This window comes from Opisthocomus hoazin, chromosome 4 (assembly GCF_030867145.1).
Source record: "Opisthocomus hoazin isolate bOpiHoa1 chromosome 4, bOpiHoa1.hap1, whole genome shotgun sequence".
Lineage (NCBI taxonomy): Eukaryota > Metazoa > Chordata > Aves > Opisthocomiformes > Opisthocomidae > Opisthocomus > Opisthocomus hoazin.
Genome location: NC_134417.1, coordinates 59814804 through 59836217, shown reverse-complemented (window position 1 = coordinate 59836217; position 21414 = coordinate 59814804). Strand labels below are relative to the sequence as shown.

Here is a 21414-nt window from a genome sequence, read left to right as displayed (position 1 = left end):
TTAAGATATGACATCTAACTGTTTTCTGCATTCAAAGAGCTTGAAAGTCACAAAAATCATTTAGAAGAAATTCCCAGAAAGTTTTTACCACATTCCGTTTGTCTCGGGGCCAATAACCAGGTTTGAAGATTGAAAACCCTATTGAAAAGCAAATTACTGAAATAACAAATCCCAAACACTTAGTATTCCAGAAGGCAATAACTTTTTTAAAATAGCCATGCTGAATAAATGCTACTTCCAAACTTGTGCATTGCATATCACAAGTCCTTAAAGAGTGGTGGTTATCCTCTCTGGTACCAGTCTTAGCTTTTATTTAATATTCTTGAGTTTTTTTAATTGTGAATGTAAACTATGTATTATGTGTTCCATGTTTTGCGTTAACCCTGGCATGTCTTCCTAATATACACACATGCACAGTTTTTGGTTTGGGGCTTTTGATTTGTTTTACTTACGTAAAAGCACAACTTGGTTATCGTTTTATGTTCAGAATTGAGGGACAGGTTTCATTAGGTTTTCAGCTTTGAGAATTACCGTCTGAAATGCAGCGTTTGTTCCAACTCATAGTGTATGCAGATGAAAAAGCAGGTGGAGTGAGCTGTTTGCATTGCTGTGGGCTAAGAACCTATGGATGACATTGTCTATGGTGACACTCCTTGAGAAGAAACAGCTCTGAGCTGTTCCCCACCCTCTGCACAGCTTCTGGGTTTGTGAATGAAAGCGCAGTGGCAGGAAGAGGTAGTGCTTTTATGGGGCAGAAAGAAAGAATTCGGAGAAGACTAGATATGCAGTAGAAAGGTAGATAACAGAGGTGGTTTGGGAGTGAGGTGGTTTGAGCAGGTGAAGCTACAGAAGATGGTGGGAGGTGCAGCTTGGACTTGTCTTTTATTCAAGGTTGAACTTCTTAAGCAGGAAAAAAATAGTCATTTGTGTTTACCTTTAAGTCCTCATATTTAGGTAAAGTCTTTATAGTATACGTAGGAATATACTGACCATCCTATGTTGTTGATGTGCTACTTGCTAGTATTGCTTAAATAAAAAAATTAAATTAGCAATGAAATACGGCAGCAGCCATTCCAGGCTTCGCTCAAGGAGCATGACTGTATCCAAGCTGGCCAACTCTGAGGGAGATTCTAGCAGCTGGAAATGACTAGAGTATAATGATTCCCATGCCCATGTTCTCTCCTAGCAATCAAGGGAATTAACACAGCTCTGCGCATCCTGAAGTTCCCTTTAAATCAAGGGATTTAATAAAAAAAGATTTAAGCTCTCTGGTTCCATATGCTTTGCTTTTTTATTGGTGCAAAGCTGCGCAAGTAGGACCATCAAACCTGTGCTATAAAAGCTAATGGCTGTGGGAAATGATATAATCCGAGTAAATTGTCCTGTATGTTTTTATATGCAAGAGACAGAATAGGTTGGTTTCAGAAACCAAACAGTCTTTGACTCATTGTTTGCAGGCATGGATTGCATCAACAAAATGTAACCATCTCCCATAAAAGGAAGTTTCATAGAAAGGAGAGGCTGCAAGTAAAGTTGGCCAAGAAACAAAAATTGTTGTGAAAAATTTCAAGGTTACATTGCTTGTTTTTATTCTGTATTGTGGCTTGGGAACAAAGTTGGTCTGGAGTAGTCAATAGCTCTGTCTCCCACAGTCAAGGCCATGTTTGAGGCTGTGCTTTGAGCGTTGTGTTTATGAATCCTCACTCCTATACCAGTGGCTGTTTTGGGTAGTACCTTTTCCAAAATGCTGCTATATGCATCTTTCTGACAAAATAAAAAATCCTCTACGTTAATGCAAGTACATGAAAATCTTGAGTTTATATGGATCTGTGTGAGGCGTCTGTTCTCCAAGTTTTCCTCTTGAATGATGGGCAATATTTGTGTAGGTGATGGAACTTTTCAGACAGATGAGGCTGACAGACACATGTAGGCTCAGAGAGGTGTCAGGAGTACCTCCTTGAAGCCTAGGATTTCTGGCATTCCCTAATTATGGAAGTGTCCACACACTATTTGGGAACTCCATCTCCATGTGCTATTACACAGCAGACCTCTGATACGTTTGCTGACCTCCAGCATCAGCTACGACTGTCCTTTTCTGCCAGAGCTTTCTTAATGCTGTGTTGACAGAGGTCTCCCCCTTTTCCTCCTCCTCCTTTGCCTTTGCCTTGTTCAGCTGATATCCAGCATCAGTTCTCTCGAGTGGTGTCACTCAGAGCTTGCACAATGTGCCAGAAAGGAAGATCTTGGTCATTTTGCTGCGTAGTTTGCAAAGGCACAGACTTTCATACAATGAGGCAGACTGCTACATTACTTTGCATTTTGATGGCTTTTTGTATCACTTGTGTTGCTCTCAGTAATGCCCCTCGTGTTCATCGGGTACTGTGTTCATAAGGTAATGCAGATTAATTGGGGAACCCCAGAACTATTGGGGGCTACTGGCAGAGTTAGCAATGGGAGCCCATATCAGTCGTCAGTACTTGCTCGTTAGTGATGCTTTTCACTGCATTTATTCAGATGTGCAGGTGTACTTATTTATGTCTCATATCTCTTATCATCCCTATAACCACGTTATGGCTTATCTCTTCTAGTATGATCCATTTTTCTTTTTAGGAACACTGTAACACTGGATTTTTTTTTTTTAATGACTAGTAGAAAAAGGTCTGTGGTGTTTTTTGGTTTGGGTGGTTTTTTTTGTTTACTTGTTTGTTTTAATGGAGAGGTGTTTTTACTCACTTGCCGTGTTTACAGAAGTATTTTTCCTTTTGCTCACTTGCCAGTTGTTTTTCTTCTTTTCTCCCAGGGCTGGGGATTTAACAGTGCCAGTGATGTTTTGCACCTTTCCTTTACACATCTTTTTTTTCTTATAAAACACATGTGTCTCTTTCATGCTGAGTTTTAGTTTGCTGCTGCTTCTCTTACTGGTAAAGGATATTTTTAAATCAGTGTGCAGCTTAGCTCCTGTCTGAACAGTGAAACTAAAGTGGACAACCATTAATAGAGAAGTGAAACAATTAACAAATCGAGTGTATAATAGAAAAAAGGGAGAGGGAAGAAAAGTTGTCTGGTATTTTTGCTCAAGTAATCTTAGGAATTTATTATAAAGCATAATAGATGCACAGTATTCAAACTGAAATCTTCTTTTCTGGGCAAGAGTGAGTACCTCTTAAAGCTGATTTTGAGGCATACCTTATAACCCTCTTGGAAAAACTGGTGGTGACAAAGTGTGTTTTTGAAGCATGGCATTCTGCACAAAGGGTAGAGGGAATTATTACTTGTTTCGAGAAGAGGGGAGAAAAACCCTAATTCCAGGATTAGGTTTTAGAATTGGCAGTTAAAGCACAGGCACTCATTTTTAACTTGTAATCTGAGCAAGTAAGTGTCAGACACAATAATCGTGGAAAGAAATTCCCCCTCTGTAACATTTTTACAATGCTTTTCATTGTATCTGCACATTCAGCCAAAGGGAACTGGGAAGCTGTGTGGTAGCTGGGGCAGTTACTGGCTGTCCCCTCTGCAGGTGTCCAGTTGCTTAGCTCCTGAAGACAGAAAGGTGAAGGGAACCATAGCACACTGCATAAAAGCTGCAGCTTTCCTCGTAAGTGATGCTACACAGAAGTTACTGAAGGCCACATTATCTGTGGAGAGGAACAGCCTGGCTGATTGCTGCCCTAGAACAAGACTGGATGCAGAATTTAAGGAAAAAAGCTCTGTAAAGGCTAGATAATTTTGGGTCTTGCCTTAACTGGTGTTTCACGGTCTGAGGACCAGTACAAGCTGCTAGTTATATTTTGGCTTTCTCTTGTCAGAAAACAAATGGTACACCCTCCAAAAACAGCACAAACATGTACCAACAGTGAAGTTGATATAAATCTGAATTCTTGGCTGTACATGAACAAAGTGGTGTCTGTTTGAAAACCTGTTTAACATCCCCTCTCTAACGCCAGTGTGCATTATTTTTATTCTGTCTCTGAGATAAATACCCTGATCATGATAAAGTTGTATTTATAATAAGGCGGCAGGATATAACATATTTGCTATTTGTCCTGCCTTGATCCTTCGTGTTGCTGAGAGTTTAGGCTTGTCGCACCTGTGATCACTGTAAATAGCTGCAGTCTTTGGAGCACGGTTGTATTTTTGTGGAGGAGGCTGGAAAAGTGCAGTTTAACCTGCTGCACTCACTTTTTATTATATGCATATGCCTGTACAGTTCCCAGCACAAAATTTGGCCCTTGCTGAAAATACCTTTTGGCATACATCAGTTATAATGAAGCCAGTAGAAACTTGCCCTTAGCTTTGGCTGAACAGTAACTCAGTCTTGTCTGGACTCTGTTTTTGGTGAAGTGGCAGGAAAAATCTCAGTTCTTTTTTGAGCCAACTCATAAAAAAAAATCTTTCTTGCTCTAGCATATGATTTTTAAAAGAAACTGAGAAGTTTATACTAAATCAGTTATGGTTTTAGAGTAGGCCTATAACTAAATAATAAATATTTGGTGAATGAAAGCACGTCCATAAATGTTACTTCTATAAGGGACTGTGTACTTGGGAACTACAGTGGTGATGTAGCCAAGATGTGTCTCAGGCATTAGTAAACCTTTTTCAAGTTTCTCTTTATTCCAAAAAAATCAACTGTTTGAGCCAATGGTACCAACCTTGTCAATTGCCAGTCTGTGACTTCATGTTGCGAAAATGGTGCTCTTGAAACTAGAAAGTTATCAGCAAAGAGATCTGCATCCAGCAATACTGTATATCTGACTTGTTAAAGCATTTCATCTGCCATGATCACACTGAAAACCCAGACTGGATTTTAAGATACTTTCTTCTGCCTTAGCAGTGTAGAAGGACACACCCATCCCACCCCCTACTTTATTTTACCAGATAGGCTGTATTAATAAACTAAATCAAGCTTCAATAGATTCAATAAACTAACCATACAGAAAAAAAATAACTGGGCAATGATTTTTCAGTCTGTTTTCCGATGCATCTGGAAATATGGTTCCAGCCATGGACACATACTGGGGTTTTTTGTTTGTTTTTTTTTTTTAGCAAGTGCACATTACAATAAGATGTTAATGTTTTTTTACATTGGGCAGCAGGATTTATCTGGGGAAACGTATGTTATGCAGATAGGATTATACATTTTAAGAAAGGAGTCTCGGGCATTGCTGCAGTAAATTAATTAGGCCAAACTCATTATTTGGTTTACGGATTATGATGACCAGGAATTAATTTGACTTACTCTTTATCTGTATAGCTGAAAACACAGGTCTCTCATTTCTTCCTGTCAACTATTTATTCTTATCAGAACAGCTTGTCTCTTACAGTGGATGTAAACTTGATTTGTAACTTCAGAGTTCATGTCATCTCCTCCCGGTTTTGCCCCATGGTGCTCTTTAGCCACTACTACGCTGCAGATCAGCAGTTCAGATCTTTCCTTGTCTTTTGACATTTTTACTGAATCCATCACTTGACTCTCTTTTGCTGGTAATGCCTTTCATCTCTGCTATCTTTGGTATCCAGCTGGAGATGGGAGTCGTGTTTCTGTGCCAAGGGATCTGTGGCAAGCTCTACAACCCTGTGCATGTCAGTACCTACTTGGAATCCTCATCCTCCTTCTCTCCTGAGGTTTGCAGTAGCTTTTTCTATGGCCTCAAGGTCTACTCTTTCAGAGTGCAGAATATAAAGTGCTGTTGCCATCTTCTTATAAATGCAAAGAAGTTTTATTGTGTCGGTGCCGACCAAGCTTGCTCTCATTTCACATCCAAGTCAAACTTGCTGTGTTTATTTTGATAACAAACAAACAAAAATCTTCTGGATTTTGTCTTGTTCTTTTCTCTCTCCTTAGCAACTGCTTCTTTATTTATCCCTGCCCACCTCTCCCACCCTTTATTCAGTTATCCCTCTGTTCCAGCACCTTCCTGGGCTGCTTTTCAGTTTATTGCTTCTATCGTATCTATTAAGAGTTTCTCTCCCTTTTGTATACAGTTGTTTTCTCACATTGCCTATGTGGCAAGAATTGTCAACAGCAGTTTATATGAAATAGAAGTATAGGTTTGATCTTTGAAATTAATGAAATTGCCGCTGACCTGTATGTTATTAGTATAATGCTGCAATTGTGCTGTACTAGGCTTTTTTATACGGTTAATACCAATAATGGTATATATGTTGTTGATACTAGTTGCAAGCTGTGATCAGTCCTCGGATCATGAGTTATTCAAAGTGACATACTGAGGACAAGTTGTTCATGTGATATGGGATCTCATCTTTGAATCCATAGCTGAAGTCAGTTAAATAAAGACGACAAAGATATTTTAGTGTGTTTTCCTAAAACTACCTTTCACTGTGAGAAGTTGCTTTCATTACTCTAGAAAGAGAGATGGTTTGCATTGTTGCAGGTTGAAAAGAAATAATCTGAGAGTACACGTAGCCCAAACTTTGGATGAAAAACAAATCTTTCTCCAAACTGTTTGGGTATAATGATACACACATTATCATGATGGACCAATTAAGAGAGATAGCCTTTCCAGTATGCAGTAATTAATTTTATTCTGTTTCCTGTATATTTCATTTAATATGCCATGTTGAATATGCCACTAAGCAGTGTTGTTAAACAGCGCTACTACTGTGCTGTGCGTTGAAGAGTCATATTATGTGCCTTCCTCATAGCTCTTGGCAAGCAAATTCTGTCTCGATTAGAGGCACACTGGTCTACGAGAGCCTTGTGCTGAGCACGCTGAAAGGATGCACTGGTGCTGACATTCAAGTTGAGCTGACCAAGTGCTTTGAAAAGGCAATCTCCTCTTCTCAATTCCAACTGCCAAAGTTTCATAGTAACTTAAGCAATGACCTATAAAACAAAGATGTGAATAGGGTATAAAGGATTTTGCTGATAGACCTGTTAGTAGGCACAATTTTTGCAGCTATTAGTACAGAATGATGTGTCTTCAACCTGCGACACACATAATGTTGGATAAATTTGAATTCACTTCTGAAAAAAAAATTTGCCTCTTCTGGGAAACCATTCAAGAAAATGCAGAGTGGGGATATTTATAGAAGGTGAGAAAATATTTTGGGTTCCACGTGTAGTGAATAATGAATAACTCAGTCGAGTGTAAATGACTTCAAAGGAAAACGTCTATGAAGAGATAAGCTACCTGGTAAATTTTTTCTGCTAGGTGCTAAATCAGCAAGGTACACGCCAAAGATAAACTTTCACTTAAAAATTATTCTAACTCACATTCTTAAAAAATTACCCTTGAGAATGGTGTTTTTTCAATCTGTACGTATAGTTCTACACCATAGATACAAAAAAAAATGCTGCAAGTATTCCCTCACCGGGCTGCCTTTGTTCTGTTTTACTTCTGTTTGGACACGTTGTCATCACTCTTAATCTGGTGAAGTAATTTTTGAAATCTTCATTTAAAATTAGGTATTTTACAATTCCCACAGATCGTCATAAATCATGAATGTTTGGTTTTATATTTCATTGCAGCGGAAAACAGATGTGTCACTTCAAATGCAGTAACATGCACAAAGTGTCTTGCTTTGGGTCCAGAGTGTGGATGGTGTGCTCAAGAGGTATGGCATTTTGCTTATTTACATTTGATTTTATATTTTAGCTGCTTCTGATCTTTATAAAGATACAAGGCTTTTAAACTGTGAAAATTATAGTGAGAAATAGCAATAAAATCCTTAAACGACCCTTGGAGACAGAATCTGAGAAATAATGTGACATATATTTTGTTTCCAAAGGAGAAAATACAGTCTTTTATTTGGAAAATTGCAGTAATTTTAAATAAAGTGAGAACTTTTTAATGCATTCCATCTGCTTTGTAGACAGCTTTGGCAGACTTATAGTAGCTTTGAGAGTTCAACAGTTTTTGGCTTCAAAAGCAAAATTACTTATCAGTATTTTATATTAAGTCCTCATTATATAAACAAGTCTATACATATATGCCTATTGCATTTAGCAAAAGGTTTTACTGACAATGGAGTTAACTTTGACTTCACCGTATCTTATGACCCTGTCACAAATGGAAAAAAATTATACTCATTTTGACACTTGAAACTATCGGTTCTGAGGCTTATCACAGAAGGTAGATCTTAGGTAGCAAGAATTATTCTGAAATTGTTATCGCTTTGTGAACTGTAAGAACATGGGAATTTCTGGGTTTGTTTGACAGAAAGAAACAGTTGTACATGATTTCAAGTAAGGCTGGACCATTTTAAGCTAGCTCTTCAGAGGAGTAAGGTTTTAAAGAATATCACTGGCAGTTACAAACTCATATGCTCTGGAAGGTCATGTGCAAATTATCTGTAGTAGCTTTCATTAGCAGAGGAGGGAGATAAATTCCTAGGGTGTGCCTGGAAGAGATAAGGAGTGTAAGGCACCAGCGTAACTCTATCTTTGATACTGTGTTTTGGAATGATTAACTTAGTCTGAAACAAGTATAAGGAAAAGCACCGGGCCTGCTCGCAACAGGTGGATCGCGGCTATCTCAAAGGGGAAAAAGGATTCTTGGCCACGAACTGGCGGGGCTCATTGAGAGGGCTTTAAACTATGTTCGAAGGGGGAAGGGGACATCGCCCAGCTCACTAGGGATGAGCCCAGGCTTGGCGTGCCAGGGTCAGGGGTGAGATTGACAGCCCAGCTCAAGTGTGTCTGTACCAACGCACGTAGCATGGACAATAAACAGGAGGAGCTGGAAGCCATTATACAGCAGGACTGCTACCACTTGGTTGCCATCACAGAAACGTGGTGGGACAACTCGCATGACTGGCATGCTTTCATGGATGGCTACAGACTCTTTAGGAAAGACAGGCCAACAAGGAGAGGTGGGGGAGTTGCTCTATAGGTGAGGGAGCAACTGGAATGCATTGAGCTTGGCCTGGGGGCAAATGAGGAACGAGTTGAGGGCTTGTGGGTTAGAATTAAGGGACAGGCTCACATGGGTGACATTAATGGTGGGTGTATACTACAGGCCACCTGACCAGGAGGAGGAAATTGATGAGGCCTTCTACAGGCAGCTACAAGCAGCCTCACAGTCACAGGCCCTGGTTCTCATGGGGGACTTCAACCACCCTGACATCAGGTGGGAAGACCATACAGCTAGGCAGGCGCAATCCAGGAGGTTCCTACAGAGCATCGATGATAACTTTCTGATGCAAGTGGTGGAGGAACCAACAAGGAAAGGCGCGCTGCTGGACCTTGTGTTAACAAACAAGGAGGGACTGGTGGAGGATGTGAAGGTCGGAGGTAGACTCGGCTGCAGTGACCATGAAATGGTCGAGTTCGTGGTCCTGCGTGGAGGAAGCAGGGCGATAAGCAGGATCAAAACCTTGGACCTCAGGAGGGCTGACTTTGGCCTCTTCAAGGAGCTACTGGGAGGAATCCCGTGGGCCAGGGCTCTCAAAGGCAGGGGGGTCCATGAGTGCTGGTCGCTCTTTAAACGTCACTTCCTCCATGCTCAGGAGCGGTGCATCCCCCTGAGAAAGAAATCTAGCAAAGGAGGCAGGAGACCTGCATGGTTAAACAAGAAGCTTCTAGCGGAGACCAGATGAAAGAGAAAGGTCCATGGAATGTGGAAAGAGGGGCAGGCCACTTGGGAAGAGTACAGGAACGTGGTCAGAGCGTGCAGGGATGCGACGAGGAAGGGCAAAGCCCATCTGGAATTGAAGCTGGCAAGGGATGTCAAAAACAACAAGAAGGGCTTCTTCAACTACATCAACAGCAAAAGGAAGGCTAGGGACAACGTGGGGCCGCTGCTGAATGAGGCAGGTGTCCTGGTTACGGAGGATGCAGAGAAGGCAGAGCTACTGAATGCCTTCTTTGCTTCAGTCTTCAGTACCAAGTCAGGCCCTCAGGAATCCCAGGCACCGGAGGTAAGAGAGGAAGCCTACAGTGAGGATGACTTTCCCTTGGTCAAGGAGTACTGTGTGAGGGATCGCTTAAGCGATCTGGACATCCACAAATCCATGGGCCCCGATGGAATGCACCCACGAGTGCTGAGGGAGCTGGCGGATGTCATTGCTGAGCCACTTTCCATCATCTTTGAGAGGTCCTGGAGGACAGGAGAGGTGCCCGAGGACTGGAGAGAGGCAAATGTCACTCCAGTCTTCAAAAAGGGCAAGAAGGAGGATCCAGGGAACTACAGGCCGGTCAGCCTCACCTCCATCTCGGGAAAGGAGATGGAGCAGCTTGTCCTGGAGGCCATCGTCAAACAAGTGGAAGAAAAGAAGGTTATCAGGAGTAGTCAGCATGGATTCACCAAGGGGAAATCATGCCTGACCAATCTGATAGCTTTCTACGATGACATGACTGGCTGGGTAGATGAAGGGAGAGCCGTGGATGTTGTCTACCTAGACTTCAGCAAGGCTTTCGATGCTGTCTCCCATAGCATACTCCTAGGGAAGCTCAGGAAGTATGGGCTGGATGAGTGGTCGGTGAAGTGGATAGAGAACTGGCTGAATGGCAGAACTCAGAGGGTTGTCATCAGTGGCGCTGAGTCTAGTTGGAGGCTGGTAACAAGTGGTGTCCCCCAGGGGTCAGTACTGGGCCCAGTCTTGTTCAGCTTCTTCATCAACGACCTGGATGAAGAGTTAGAATGTACCCTCAGCAAGTTTGCTGACGACACCAAACTGGGAGGTGTGGTAGATACACCGTAAGGCTGTGCTGCCGTTCAGCGTGACCTGGACAGGCTGGAAAGTTGGGCAGAGAGGAACCTTATGAGGTTCAACAAAGGCAAATGCAGGGTCCTGCACCTGGGGAGGAACAACCCCATGCATCAGTACAGGCTTGGGGTGGACCTGCTGGAGAGCACCTCTGCGGAGAGGGAGCTGGGTGTCCTGGTGGACGACAGGTTAACCATGAGCCAGCAGTGTGCCCTGGCTGCCAAGAAGGCCAGTGACATTCTGGGGTGCATTAGGAGGAGAGTGGCCAGCAGGTCGAGGGAGGTTCTCCTTCCCCTCTACTCTGCCCTGGTGAGGCCCCATCTGGAGTACTGTGTCCAGTTCTGGGCTCCCCAGTTCAAGAAAGATGAGGAGCTACTGGAGAGAGTCCAGCGGAGGGCTACAAAGATGATGAGGGGACTGGAACATCTCTCCTACGAGGAGAGGCTGAGGGAGATGGTCTTGTTCAGCCTGAAGAAGAGAAGACTGCAAGGGGACCTAATGTATACTTACAAATATCTGAAGGGTGGGTGTCAGGAGGATGGGGCCAAGCTCTTTTCAGTGGTGCCCAGTGACAGGACAAGGGGCAATGGGCACAAACTGAAGCACAGGAAGTTCCGTCTGAACATGAGGAAGAACTTCTTCCCTCTGAGGGTGACAGAGCCCTGGAACAGGCTGCCCAGGGAGGTTGTGGAGTCTCCTTCTCTGGAGATATTCAAGACCCGCCTGGACAAGGTCCTCTACAGCCTACTGTAGGTGACCCTGCTTTGGCAGGAGGGTTGGACTAGATGACCCACAGGGGTCCCTTCCAACCCCTACCATTCTGTGATTCTGTGATTCTGTGAAAAGTAATGCAACAGAGGCACGGAGGGCTTGTTTTCCAAGAGGAGCGTTAGAACGTGTGTAGATGGTGCAATGGATTCCAGTGTTGAGTGGTCCATTATTGTGGCCTGATTCCTGTCTTAGAAAGGGCACATTTTTATCCTGCTGCATCTGTGTTCATCACAGAACAGCACTTTTTAGCTTTCCAGTGCTATGGAGTTGCAAGAGGTCTCCTTCTAACTAGGTGCTCAGATTTGACCAGGTTTCACTTCTGCTCTGCTTCTCTTGCTTCACTTCTCCTGTCAATCCTGAGAGCTGTCCATGGAAGCTAAGGGTTTGTCAAACCCGCTTAGACCATGCTTTGATAGCCAGTTCACCCACACACTGTCCATGGTTATGGAATGGTAAAACCCATACTAATGCAGATAGAAATTTTCAAGAGTAAAGTTACAGGAGCAGTTTTCAGCTTAGCATGCCAGCTTCATCTAAACAATGTTTTTAATGAGACAGTCAGCCCTGAGGAAAATTTGAGATGCTTTGACTTTCTGCCCCCACACAGTGAACTTCAGATAATGCTACATACCTATCAGTTGCTAGTGATAACAATGAGAGTAGGTAAGTTCTTTATACATTTAAAAAGTCTGCCTTTTTGAAATGTATATACATCAAAAAAGATATATAAATAGCAGTAACCTAAAAGAGTAGTCTCTGTTGTCTACATTAAAGGAGGTTATGGAAAAAATGTATCAGAGGTAGACTACGAAAATGAGTTGGAACTTGGAAAACAAGATATATGACTGTCAGATCTCATTCTTCAGAGGCTTTCTCTGGTCTTTTCAGGGTCTGCATGACTATTTATTGTCTTATACACAGTTGGCTGTATGCACTTTTTGATTGTTTATTTTCCCCATCTGCCTCTTAAATATCAGAGATTGTCCATTGTTTGGTCTCCAGCTGTGGCTGGGATGGACCAATGCTTTGAACGAGTACAAAGGATCTTGGTTTTTTTTTTGCTTGCATGATCAGGATCATGTTAATCATCACATTTCTGGTCAGGAAGGAATTTTGCACTGGATCATGTTGGCACAATTTTGGCAACTTTGCCCTTTCACTGCAACAAAGGATGTGCTGCTTCTGAGATCATCCTACTACTAATTACTTTTCTGTTGTTAAAGGGTCTTTATTATGTTGACAGCATCTTAAACTGTCGAATCCTGTAGTACATAGCTTCCTCTTTCTGGGGATTGAAATGATATAGTCCAGCTGGTCTTTGGATTTGGTGTAGGGTGTGGGGTAAAACTGAAACATCTGTGGTAGAAAAATTCAGGTTAGAAAAATCTAAAGCTGACTTCTGCTGCTACTTTTGAATATTAGCCTGGGTAACATTACCAGTGGATTATTCTAAAAACAAACTGGTTTTGGTGTTGTGTGAATGACACTTTCTTGGTATAACTAACTCATAGCATAGCACAGAGCTTTTTTTAGTGCCATAGTGACACTACGTAGTTTCCTTTTTCTACAAAGTCAGCTTGTTCTGATTGTGCAAGATCCTCTTTCTCATACAAAAGTTTTGTCCTTTGTAGACAAAAGTCATTGTGGCAAACTTCTAATTTAAATATTTTGTCATTGCCCTTATTAAAAACATATGGCTTTGATGAACTCATGCTACAATTTATGCAATTATAGTAGCATATTTTATTGTTTCAAAGACTATTATTTTGTTTTTCTCTTTCCTTTGAAGACATTACAGTTGTTTTTTTCAGTTCGAATTGTTTTGTACTTTTTGTCTCTTATAAAACAGGATTTCATGGCTGACGCAACACAGAAGGGACGCTGTGACACTGTTTTCAACTTAATGAAAAGAGGCTGCCAATCAGATTTTGTAGAAGATCCCACAGTTCACGTCACAATACCCAGTGACCATGAAACAAATACACAAGTGACACCAGGAAAAGTTTCAGTCCAACTGCGTCCAGGTTGGGTTGTCTCTAACACATTGATATTATAGTCAATTCAAACTAAATACAATAATATTAAGTACAAATATTTTGTGAAGAAGCGTCTGGAACAATTATTTTGAAGAATGATGCTATAACATTATATTGTAGGACTATGATGGTGTTGCTCCCATATTCAAGTACGGTTTTCAGCGTTTCTGTCAAACACAGCTGGAGGTCAGAATAGTGCAAGTAAGAAGTAGAAAAGGGACTTTAGGTTGTCTTTCCATAGCCACTTGCACAAATAGTTTTCCCTTACATGCGTATAAATTGTATTCCTTACGGAAAGTAATTTGAGTTAGAATTTCCAAATTCATCATTTGAGAAGCTTCTTGATTATTTGGTTACTTTCAAGTGCATTGACTGGACAACTGTGAAGACACCAAAGCCAATATATAAGAAAGGACTGGATTCCTAAAGGAGACTTAGGTATTCACTGCCTAACATTTCATTTATAAAATGCGAGACACCTGGCCTTCACAGAATCTACAAGTCCCTTTATGGATCTGAGATTTTCTGGTATATCTCTATTTGCCCTCAGCTGAACTCGAGTTAGATCAGTGTACATTCTCTGTTTCTAAAATAGCTGTAGCCAACAGCAGAAGTGGAAGGTGTTATAGAGGGATGGAGGGTATCTTTCATTTAATAAAATTTAATCTATTTCTTTCGCAAACAATAGGTCATTTAAAAATGATCAATCTTTAATAGAAAAACATTAAATGAATAAGAAAAGTCTGAGTTACTGTAGTATCTTGCTGATCTCCATATAATTTTCTGTCAATAACCAGGGAAAAAGGAAGGATCTGCATGAGTGTAAAGCACAAAGGAACTCTGGTTTTCCATCTTCATAATAATAAAACTAAGAAAGTAACATCAGCACTTCCTCCCTTACATCAGGGAGGCAGAAGTCTGAAATCCTGAGGGCTTCAGAAGAATAACTTTTGATATATAGATATCCTGCCTGTATTTTATTCCCCAGGGAAAGACACAGATATACAGCTATAGTTGTGCCTCAAAACAGAAATTTGATACAGTATAATCATGCAGACAAAGATGCTTGTGTTTTGATACTGGGGTTTTTTGGTTTGCATATACCCAACTGCCAGGATTTATGTGGGAAAAAACAAAAGCTGCACTGAGCATCTTGCTATATGCAAACTGGAGACCTGCAAGGGTCGTTTGCAAAAAGTAATTCGATTTACATTGACAAAGAGGAAAAGCATAAGTTACAGCACACTGAAATTCTGGTTTCTTCATGCAAGACCTGATACAGACAAATGCTGAAATTTTTGAGTGGATTATGTTCAAAGACCACTGGAAGAAAGTACTTTGCATATTTAACTTCCCTGGGTCAGATCTTTGTTACACGTAGTTGTAAGTATGCTGTCTAGCAATGTCATATGCGCTAGTAAATGTAACGAGTAGAGAAGTCACACTTCAGGTGCATTTTTTAGTGAATCTCTTTCTGAATGTATTTAGAAAGCTTTTACTGAAAAGCTGCGTAATTCTGCTATAATGTGTCCCTTCCTCCTGTCCTTTGCTGTATCTTCATTGAATAACACTGAATCAGATTCTGCACTCATCGTGCGAAGATCCTACTCTCTCATTTCTTCTGTGAGCCCACACTTTGGGTGAACAGTTTGAAGTCATGCGTTACTGTACCTATGTTGCCCATACTCCAGTCACTTCACTCTTTTTGCTGGCATTGCAGAATATTAGGCAAGCAGAAATGTTGGGACTATTTTTAGGTGCTTCCAGACCATTAACATGTTTATTGCATAGGAGAGCGTCATGTGGTTCTACAGGAGAGACAGACGTTTGTCATCCTGAAATAGAAGAGTTCTGTTTTGTGTACACCAAAAGATGGATATTTTTAATATTAAAACCTCTTTTTTTAAAAAATATTTTGATCCTACTGAGTTTTCTCATTGAATCTTTGGAATTAGATTGATATAAAATTGAAGCATAATTTGTATGAGTTTTTCAGGCTCTGCTGTCTTTATGGTACACGTGTAGTTTTAGACTCATCTGACAAACTATTTATTTGCAGGATACACTTACATACTTGGAAGTGTCAACCTTGAAGTGACTGACCACAATTTGTATGCAAATCTGTGTCCTTTGTGAGTCAGAACTGCTTTCTGGTATAATGCCAAAGGGATTGCATAACGAGAAATTTAAAAGAAAATGGGGAGAAGTCAGATTTTTACAATAAATCACACAGTGCTCCTGTGAGGAAAAAAATGCAAGATGTTCTACAAAGAGCCCCTTTATGGCTTATTCTTGAATGATGCTTCAAAGTTTTGTTTACTTTTTGGAGGTTTTCTTGTTTGTTTGTCTTTCTGTTTGCTGACACAAACAACTCTGTGCTGAGGTTGCTGCAAAAATAAATGTATTTTAAAGAGTGTCCATTGAAAAATAGTAAACAAACTTATTTGTTTCCTTTGAATCAGGAAGTGAAGCAAACTTTATGTTAAAAGTTCGTCCTCTAGAGAAATACCCTGTGGATCTTTATTATTTAGTTGATGTCTCAGCCTCCATGCACAACAATATAGAAAAACTAAATTCCGTTGGATTTGCTTTATCTAAAAAGATGGCGAATATTTCTCTTGATTTTCGACTGGGGTTTGGATCCTATGTGGATAAAACTGTGTCACCCTACATTAGCATTCATCCAGGCAGAATCCATAACCAATGCAGGTACGTAGTCTTTGTATATTTACTGTAACACCAAGAAATTATTAATTACACAAATATGCATTATGCATATTTATTTTTAAAGGTCTTCAGAATCTGTCTTTGTTTCGTTATACCTTGGTTCTCCAGCAAAGTTCCTAAGAAAATGCTGAACATTATTATGCAATAATTACTCTTGAAATATCTGGTGAGTGATTTCAGAAAATCTGTTTCTGTATCAGAAAAAATGTGCAATATTTTCTTTAGCGACACAAGCCAAACAACATGCTGCTTTGGTATATTTGAGTATGTTTTGCATTTTATTTTATAGTCAACTGTTGTGTTCTTAGTTGTTTTGGATTTGTGTTGCCTAGATTCATCCCAAAGTTTTGTACTTTTTGACCTAGGACTTCTCTTCTGGTGTATGGTCATGTATTCATTAGCTCTTTTCATAAAACTCTACTTTTGTTGAAGTGATGCAGTTTCTTTCAGCTCATTTAATGAACAAAAGCGATTCTCTGATGCAATTCCACAGCTGTAATATGAATGAACTCCTATTTTGAGTAAGAAAGGTGTTGTGGTTTGCATTTCTTTTTTCATGCCATGGCTTTTATATCTTGTATTCAACGCTTACATAAAATGAGGGATCTCTTCCAAAACCTTCTGAAGAATGAGATTATTCATAATCAATTCAAGCCTGTATAAACTGTAGTACTTGGAAAAGTGAATATTAACTATTCATACTTTCTTGTTCATTATTATCTTCCCTGGGAAGACATGATCCAAAGTTCTGTAAAGTCCATAAGTATCGTTTTTTATTTCAGTGATATTTTTAATTTGGCACTTGTAGTGGAATTCTTTAAATAGCTGTAGAAGTCTGTGTCTGTGGTAGTCCTCTAGACAGTCTGTATAGTCAGTGGAGATCAGTTGGCACTGCCAGGACACATTTCATTGTAGCTAAAAGTAGATATCTGCAGAGGTATTAATACTTACAGTGCCACTTTCTCTCCGTTGACTGTAAATTGAGTCCAGATTCCTACACTGTGTGCAGCGGTGGATAAGTGAGATGAAACCTGCTCAGCATCCCTGAATCAGATGAACACCTCGGCTTGTGCTGTAAATTCCACAGCTCTAAATGGGTCACAGAGCAGTGAGCTGTACAAGTGCTATGGCATTAACTTACTTATGTCAGACTTCATCCTTTCTCCCCATATATATATCATTTCAAAAAGCATCATTTACAGCTAAGATGATAACTACATGGAGTTTGCCATCCATTTAATGAGATGACTGTCACTAATCTCAACATCAGTTTCATGCATTCATTTACTCATAGTGGATGTAGGAACTTTATTTTAGTTCTGATCCAGTAGCCCGTGTATCTTGCTATTAAAGCATCTCAGTGCTGTGGTGTAATAGCCCTTTGTCAGGATAAGGCAAAGCAAAGCTGTACTGCCCCATAGGTGTTCCAAAAGGGATGATATACTCTCTGAGATGATACCATCACTCACATCATGTTTCTTCTTGTTCTGTAAAGAAATGCTACATATGTACTGTTATTATATGAACTAAATTATGTTGTATACATTTACATAATATACCAAACAAAAATTTGTTGTTCATAGTAAATTCAAACTAATCCCCACTGAACTTAATCTCACTTTAAGTTATTTTTTCTTTCTTTAAGTGTTTCTTTTACTGTGCATATGTACATCTTCATTAGTAACAGGGTTTTATGGGTTGGTAGGGAATATTTACATCTCCTTCAAATGGAAAATATGGAATGTGTTAGACTTCTGTTTTGTTTTGGTTTTCGTACAGTGATTATAATTTAGATTGTATGCCTCCTCACGGTTATATTCACGTGCTATCCCTGACTGACAATATAGCGGAATTCAGAAATGCAGTGAATAAACAAAAGATTTCTGGGAATATTGATACACCTGAAGGGGGTTTTGATGCAATGCTCCAAGCAGCTGTGTGCCAGGTAAGGACCTTATTAACAAAAGACTAAATTGTAGTTCAGACACATTTATATATATATTGATACAACAGTGCTCAGTGTTTCTGAATTCAAAATGTCAATTGATAATAGTAAGATTTCTTCCTCCTTTTCCATGATTTCCCCTTTAGCTATACGTAGTTTCCCAGTGAAACTGATAAAGGAGAGCATAAGGAAATGCTTTTCAGTATTTGTTAATGATGTTCTTTAACCAGCCTAACCAACGTAGGATGGGCAATGAAAGCAACTGCTTCTTGCTTGAACAGGCACATGTATTAATTTTAGCCAATTACAAAATTTGTTTTTAAAATTATTAAAGCCCTCATTGTGTTACATGTCTTGTACTGTTTGACATTTCTTCTACTTAAGAATGTATTTGAGAACTGAAGGATCAGTTACATATCTGCTCATGTAGATGAGGAAAAAAACACGTGCTTCAATGTTATCTTTTAAAGAGTTTCAAACCAATACAGATCAACTAAAAATAAGCTTTTGTATATCGATAAAATTCCATCACCATCTCTCCTATGCAGAAAAGGATGGAAAAGACTTGCATCAGTAGTTCCCAAGCTATGAGCATATTAAAGAATAAGAATTTATTTGCTCTAAACGGCTCTTTTGCATGTTTTTTTTTTTTCTTTCTATGCATAGTAGTACAATAGAAAGTTTGAAAGTTGGCCAGTTCATGGGTTTGCTAATGCTCTATAAGATGCTCTTTCTGGTGCCCTCAAAGAAGGTAGTTCAACTCCTGTCCAAATCGCAGGCTTGGTGTATTTCTCATCTCTTGGGATGATGTCATGACAATGCTTTTATTTTGTCCATCTTCACATTCTCTTTTGGAGCACTAGAATGAATCAAGGCCAAAAATGAATCTGAACTGTCTTAAAAATTAAGACTTTGAATCCAATTTTATTTTCACATTTTGATGAGCTGTAAAACAGGTGAATAAAAGCCACTCTTCACAGACACTGTGATCACAGCTGTTATAAAAACTTACTCTGAAGCTTTGGAAAAATTCCTTAAAATCAGTGTTTTGTTCATTGGACACATTCCACTTATGACATGTGAGCTCTAGAATAACATATGCTTCCAAAAACAATAGAATGGAAACATTCATGAGCATGAGGAGGCTGTCCTGCTAACTGAATTATTAACCAGAGTGGATGAGAACAATGTGCAATTCGTAGCTACCATCATGAACTATAATTTATATTAATGTGCACTCATTTTGCCTACAGTAGAACTTTATGACTTGCTCCATCTTGCTTTAACCAATACATCCCAGTTGCAAGCACTAGCAGGTTAGGACATGAAGCTTCTTTAAAATTTTGGTTTCTATGATGTATGTAGTTAGGAGTCTTGAGGTGACAAAGTGAAATGATAGAATCTTGGGAGCAAAAAGTTTCTGTGGTGCTGGAGGATAATTTGATATTATTCAAGGTATAACCTGTTTACAAATAAAACTTAAAATACCCCTTTTTAGGGGAATGCTGTCTAGGATTGTCTGAGGGAGGCTGATGCCTAACATGTAAGCTGGAAAAGACACCACACCCCTCTGTACTTATTATCCGTTCTGTTACAAGATACGTAATCCCTATTCAGAGCTAGTGGGGAATGAGCCTGAGTAGGGAGCTAAATTCCCTTCTGCAAAGCGAGGAAAGGAGGGTAGAGAATAAGTCACGAAGCCTGGCTGAATGCATGGACTGTATTGCTGATACATGTTTCACGTGAGATGAAAGTTACCTGGCAGTGGTTAGGGAAATTGTAGAGATGAGACGACGTTGTAGGAAGGAGGAGCAAGGAAGGAGGAAAAAGGAGGAAAGATGGAATTAGTGAAGAAGAAGAAGATGGAATAGTTGGGAGGGGGGAATAATGAAAAAGAATATGAGGTGATTCATGTGTGCCTCTAAAGTTTGATTTAAAGCAGCCATTTATTCCTTGCAGGGAAATAAATGTTATGGAAATACAAACTGGCACCTAACCCAGTGTAGATACAAGCTTGCCCTCCTACCTCCTTTACGTCACTGAATTCCTAAAACAAATTAAATTCACCCTTGCGGATGCCACTTTGCTATTAATCCCTTAGGATGGTGGATAGATGTAGTATTTTGCTGAATTTCTGAATTTCAGATGCATGAAGACAGTCAAATTTTAATTTATTGATTGGTTGATCATTTCCCAATGTCCTTTCTGAAAAGCTGCATAGGAAAAGAAAATTGTAGAATGATGAGAATATAAAGTAAATAAATATAAAATAAAAATATAAGAGGGCATCAAGTGCCAGTATGAATGAATGCATATTTATTGCTTGTGATGATTTTTGAATCCCAGAGAATGTTACAAATGCTGTGCATTTGCATTTGTAGGTACTAGTGACATACACGATGCGGCAGCTGTTACCCAAGCCCAGTATATAATGCGTAACTTGTAGATATTTTGAGAGATGTTTCTTCAAAAAGCAGAAAAAGTGAGAAGTGAATCTCTGACTCGCAGTAGTAGTTTTCAGATGTAGGACATGATACTTATTTCCACACAAAATGCTTTAAATAGCCTGGCTTAAACTGGGTGCTGCTAATTAGTGTAATACCTGAAAGTAAAGTTTCATATTTCTTTCTCATTTTTTTATTTATTATTTTAGAAAAGAGGTAGTTACTGCTTTCTTATGCTTGATTTTTGGGTTTTTTTTAGAGTCATATTGGATGGCGTAAAGAAGCAAAGCGACTGCTTCTTGTGATGACAGATCAAACTTCCCATCTGGCCCTTGATAGTAAATTAGCAGGGATCGTAATTCCCCATGATGGAAACTGTCATTTGAAAGATAATGTGTACATCAAAGCTACAAGTATGGTAAGGTATATGTCGTACATTCTGCCTTCAGAGAAGCAGCATAAAACTGTGTAAAGGAGATTGCTGCCAAAGCATTGTCTTTATTTCAGTTATTAGAATAGAATTTCTCATGGTAGGCAAGTTGTGAAATGAAGAATCAATCACCTGGAAATATTATTTTCATCGGTGATAATTTTGGAGTCTGAGGTAACAGCATACAGCAGAGGAGGATATGTTACTGGTTTTGGTGTGGTTTTTTATTACCATCTCATAAAAATCGCACACATGTTGTATAAAATGTGAGTAGGAAGTCTCTGGTGTGGTATTTTGCACAAGAACAAGCTGGTAATGTGTAAGAATTGCACAATCCTGCTAGTAAGACAAAGGTGTTGTTCACGGTTTATCGTCAGAAGATGCATAGTTGCA

At 39.7% G+C, this 21414-nt stretch overlaps 1 protein-coding gene across 2 annotated transcripts in view; it reads left to right on the top strand.

The window, feature by feature from the left end:
* Positions 1 to 21414, top strand: part of ITGB8 (integrin subunit beta 8) — a 50395-nt gene that overhangs the window by 6920 nt on the left and 22061 nt on the right. For both annotated transcript variants that reach the window (XM_075419184.1, XM_075419183.1), the window contains exons 2-6: positions 7490 to 7575; positions 13289 to 13463; positions 15938 to 16184; positions 17982 to 18147; positions 20851 to 21009. In XM_075419184.1, coding sequence (XP_075275299.1) covers positions 7490 to 7575; positions 13289 to 13463; positions 15938 to 16184; positions 17982 to 18147; positions 20851 to 21009 — 833 coding nt within the window. The remainder of the gene's footprint in view (positions 1 to 7489; positions 7576 to 13288; positions 13464 to 15937; positions 16185 to 17981; positions 18148 to 20850; positions 21010 to 21414) is intronic.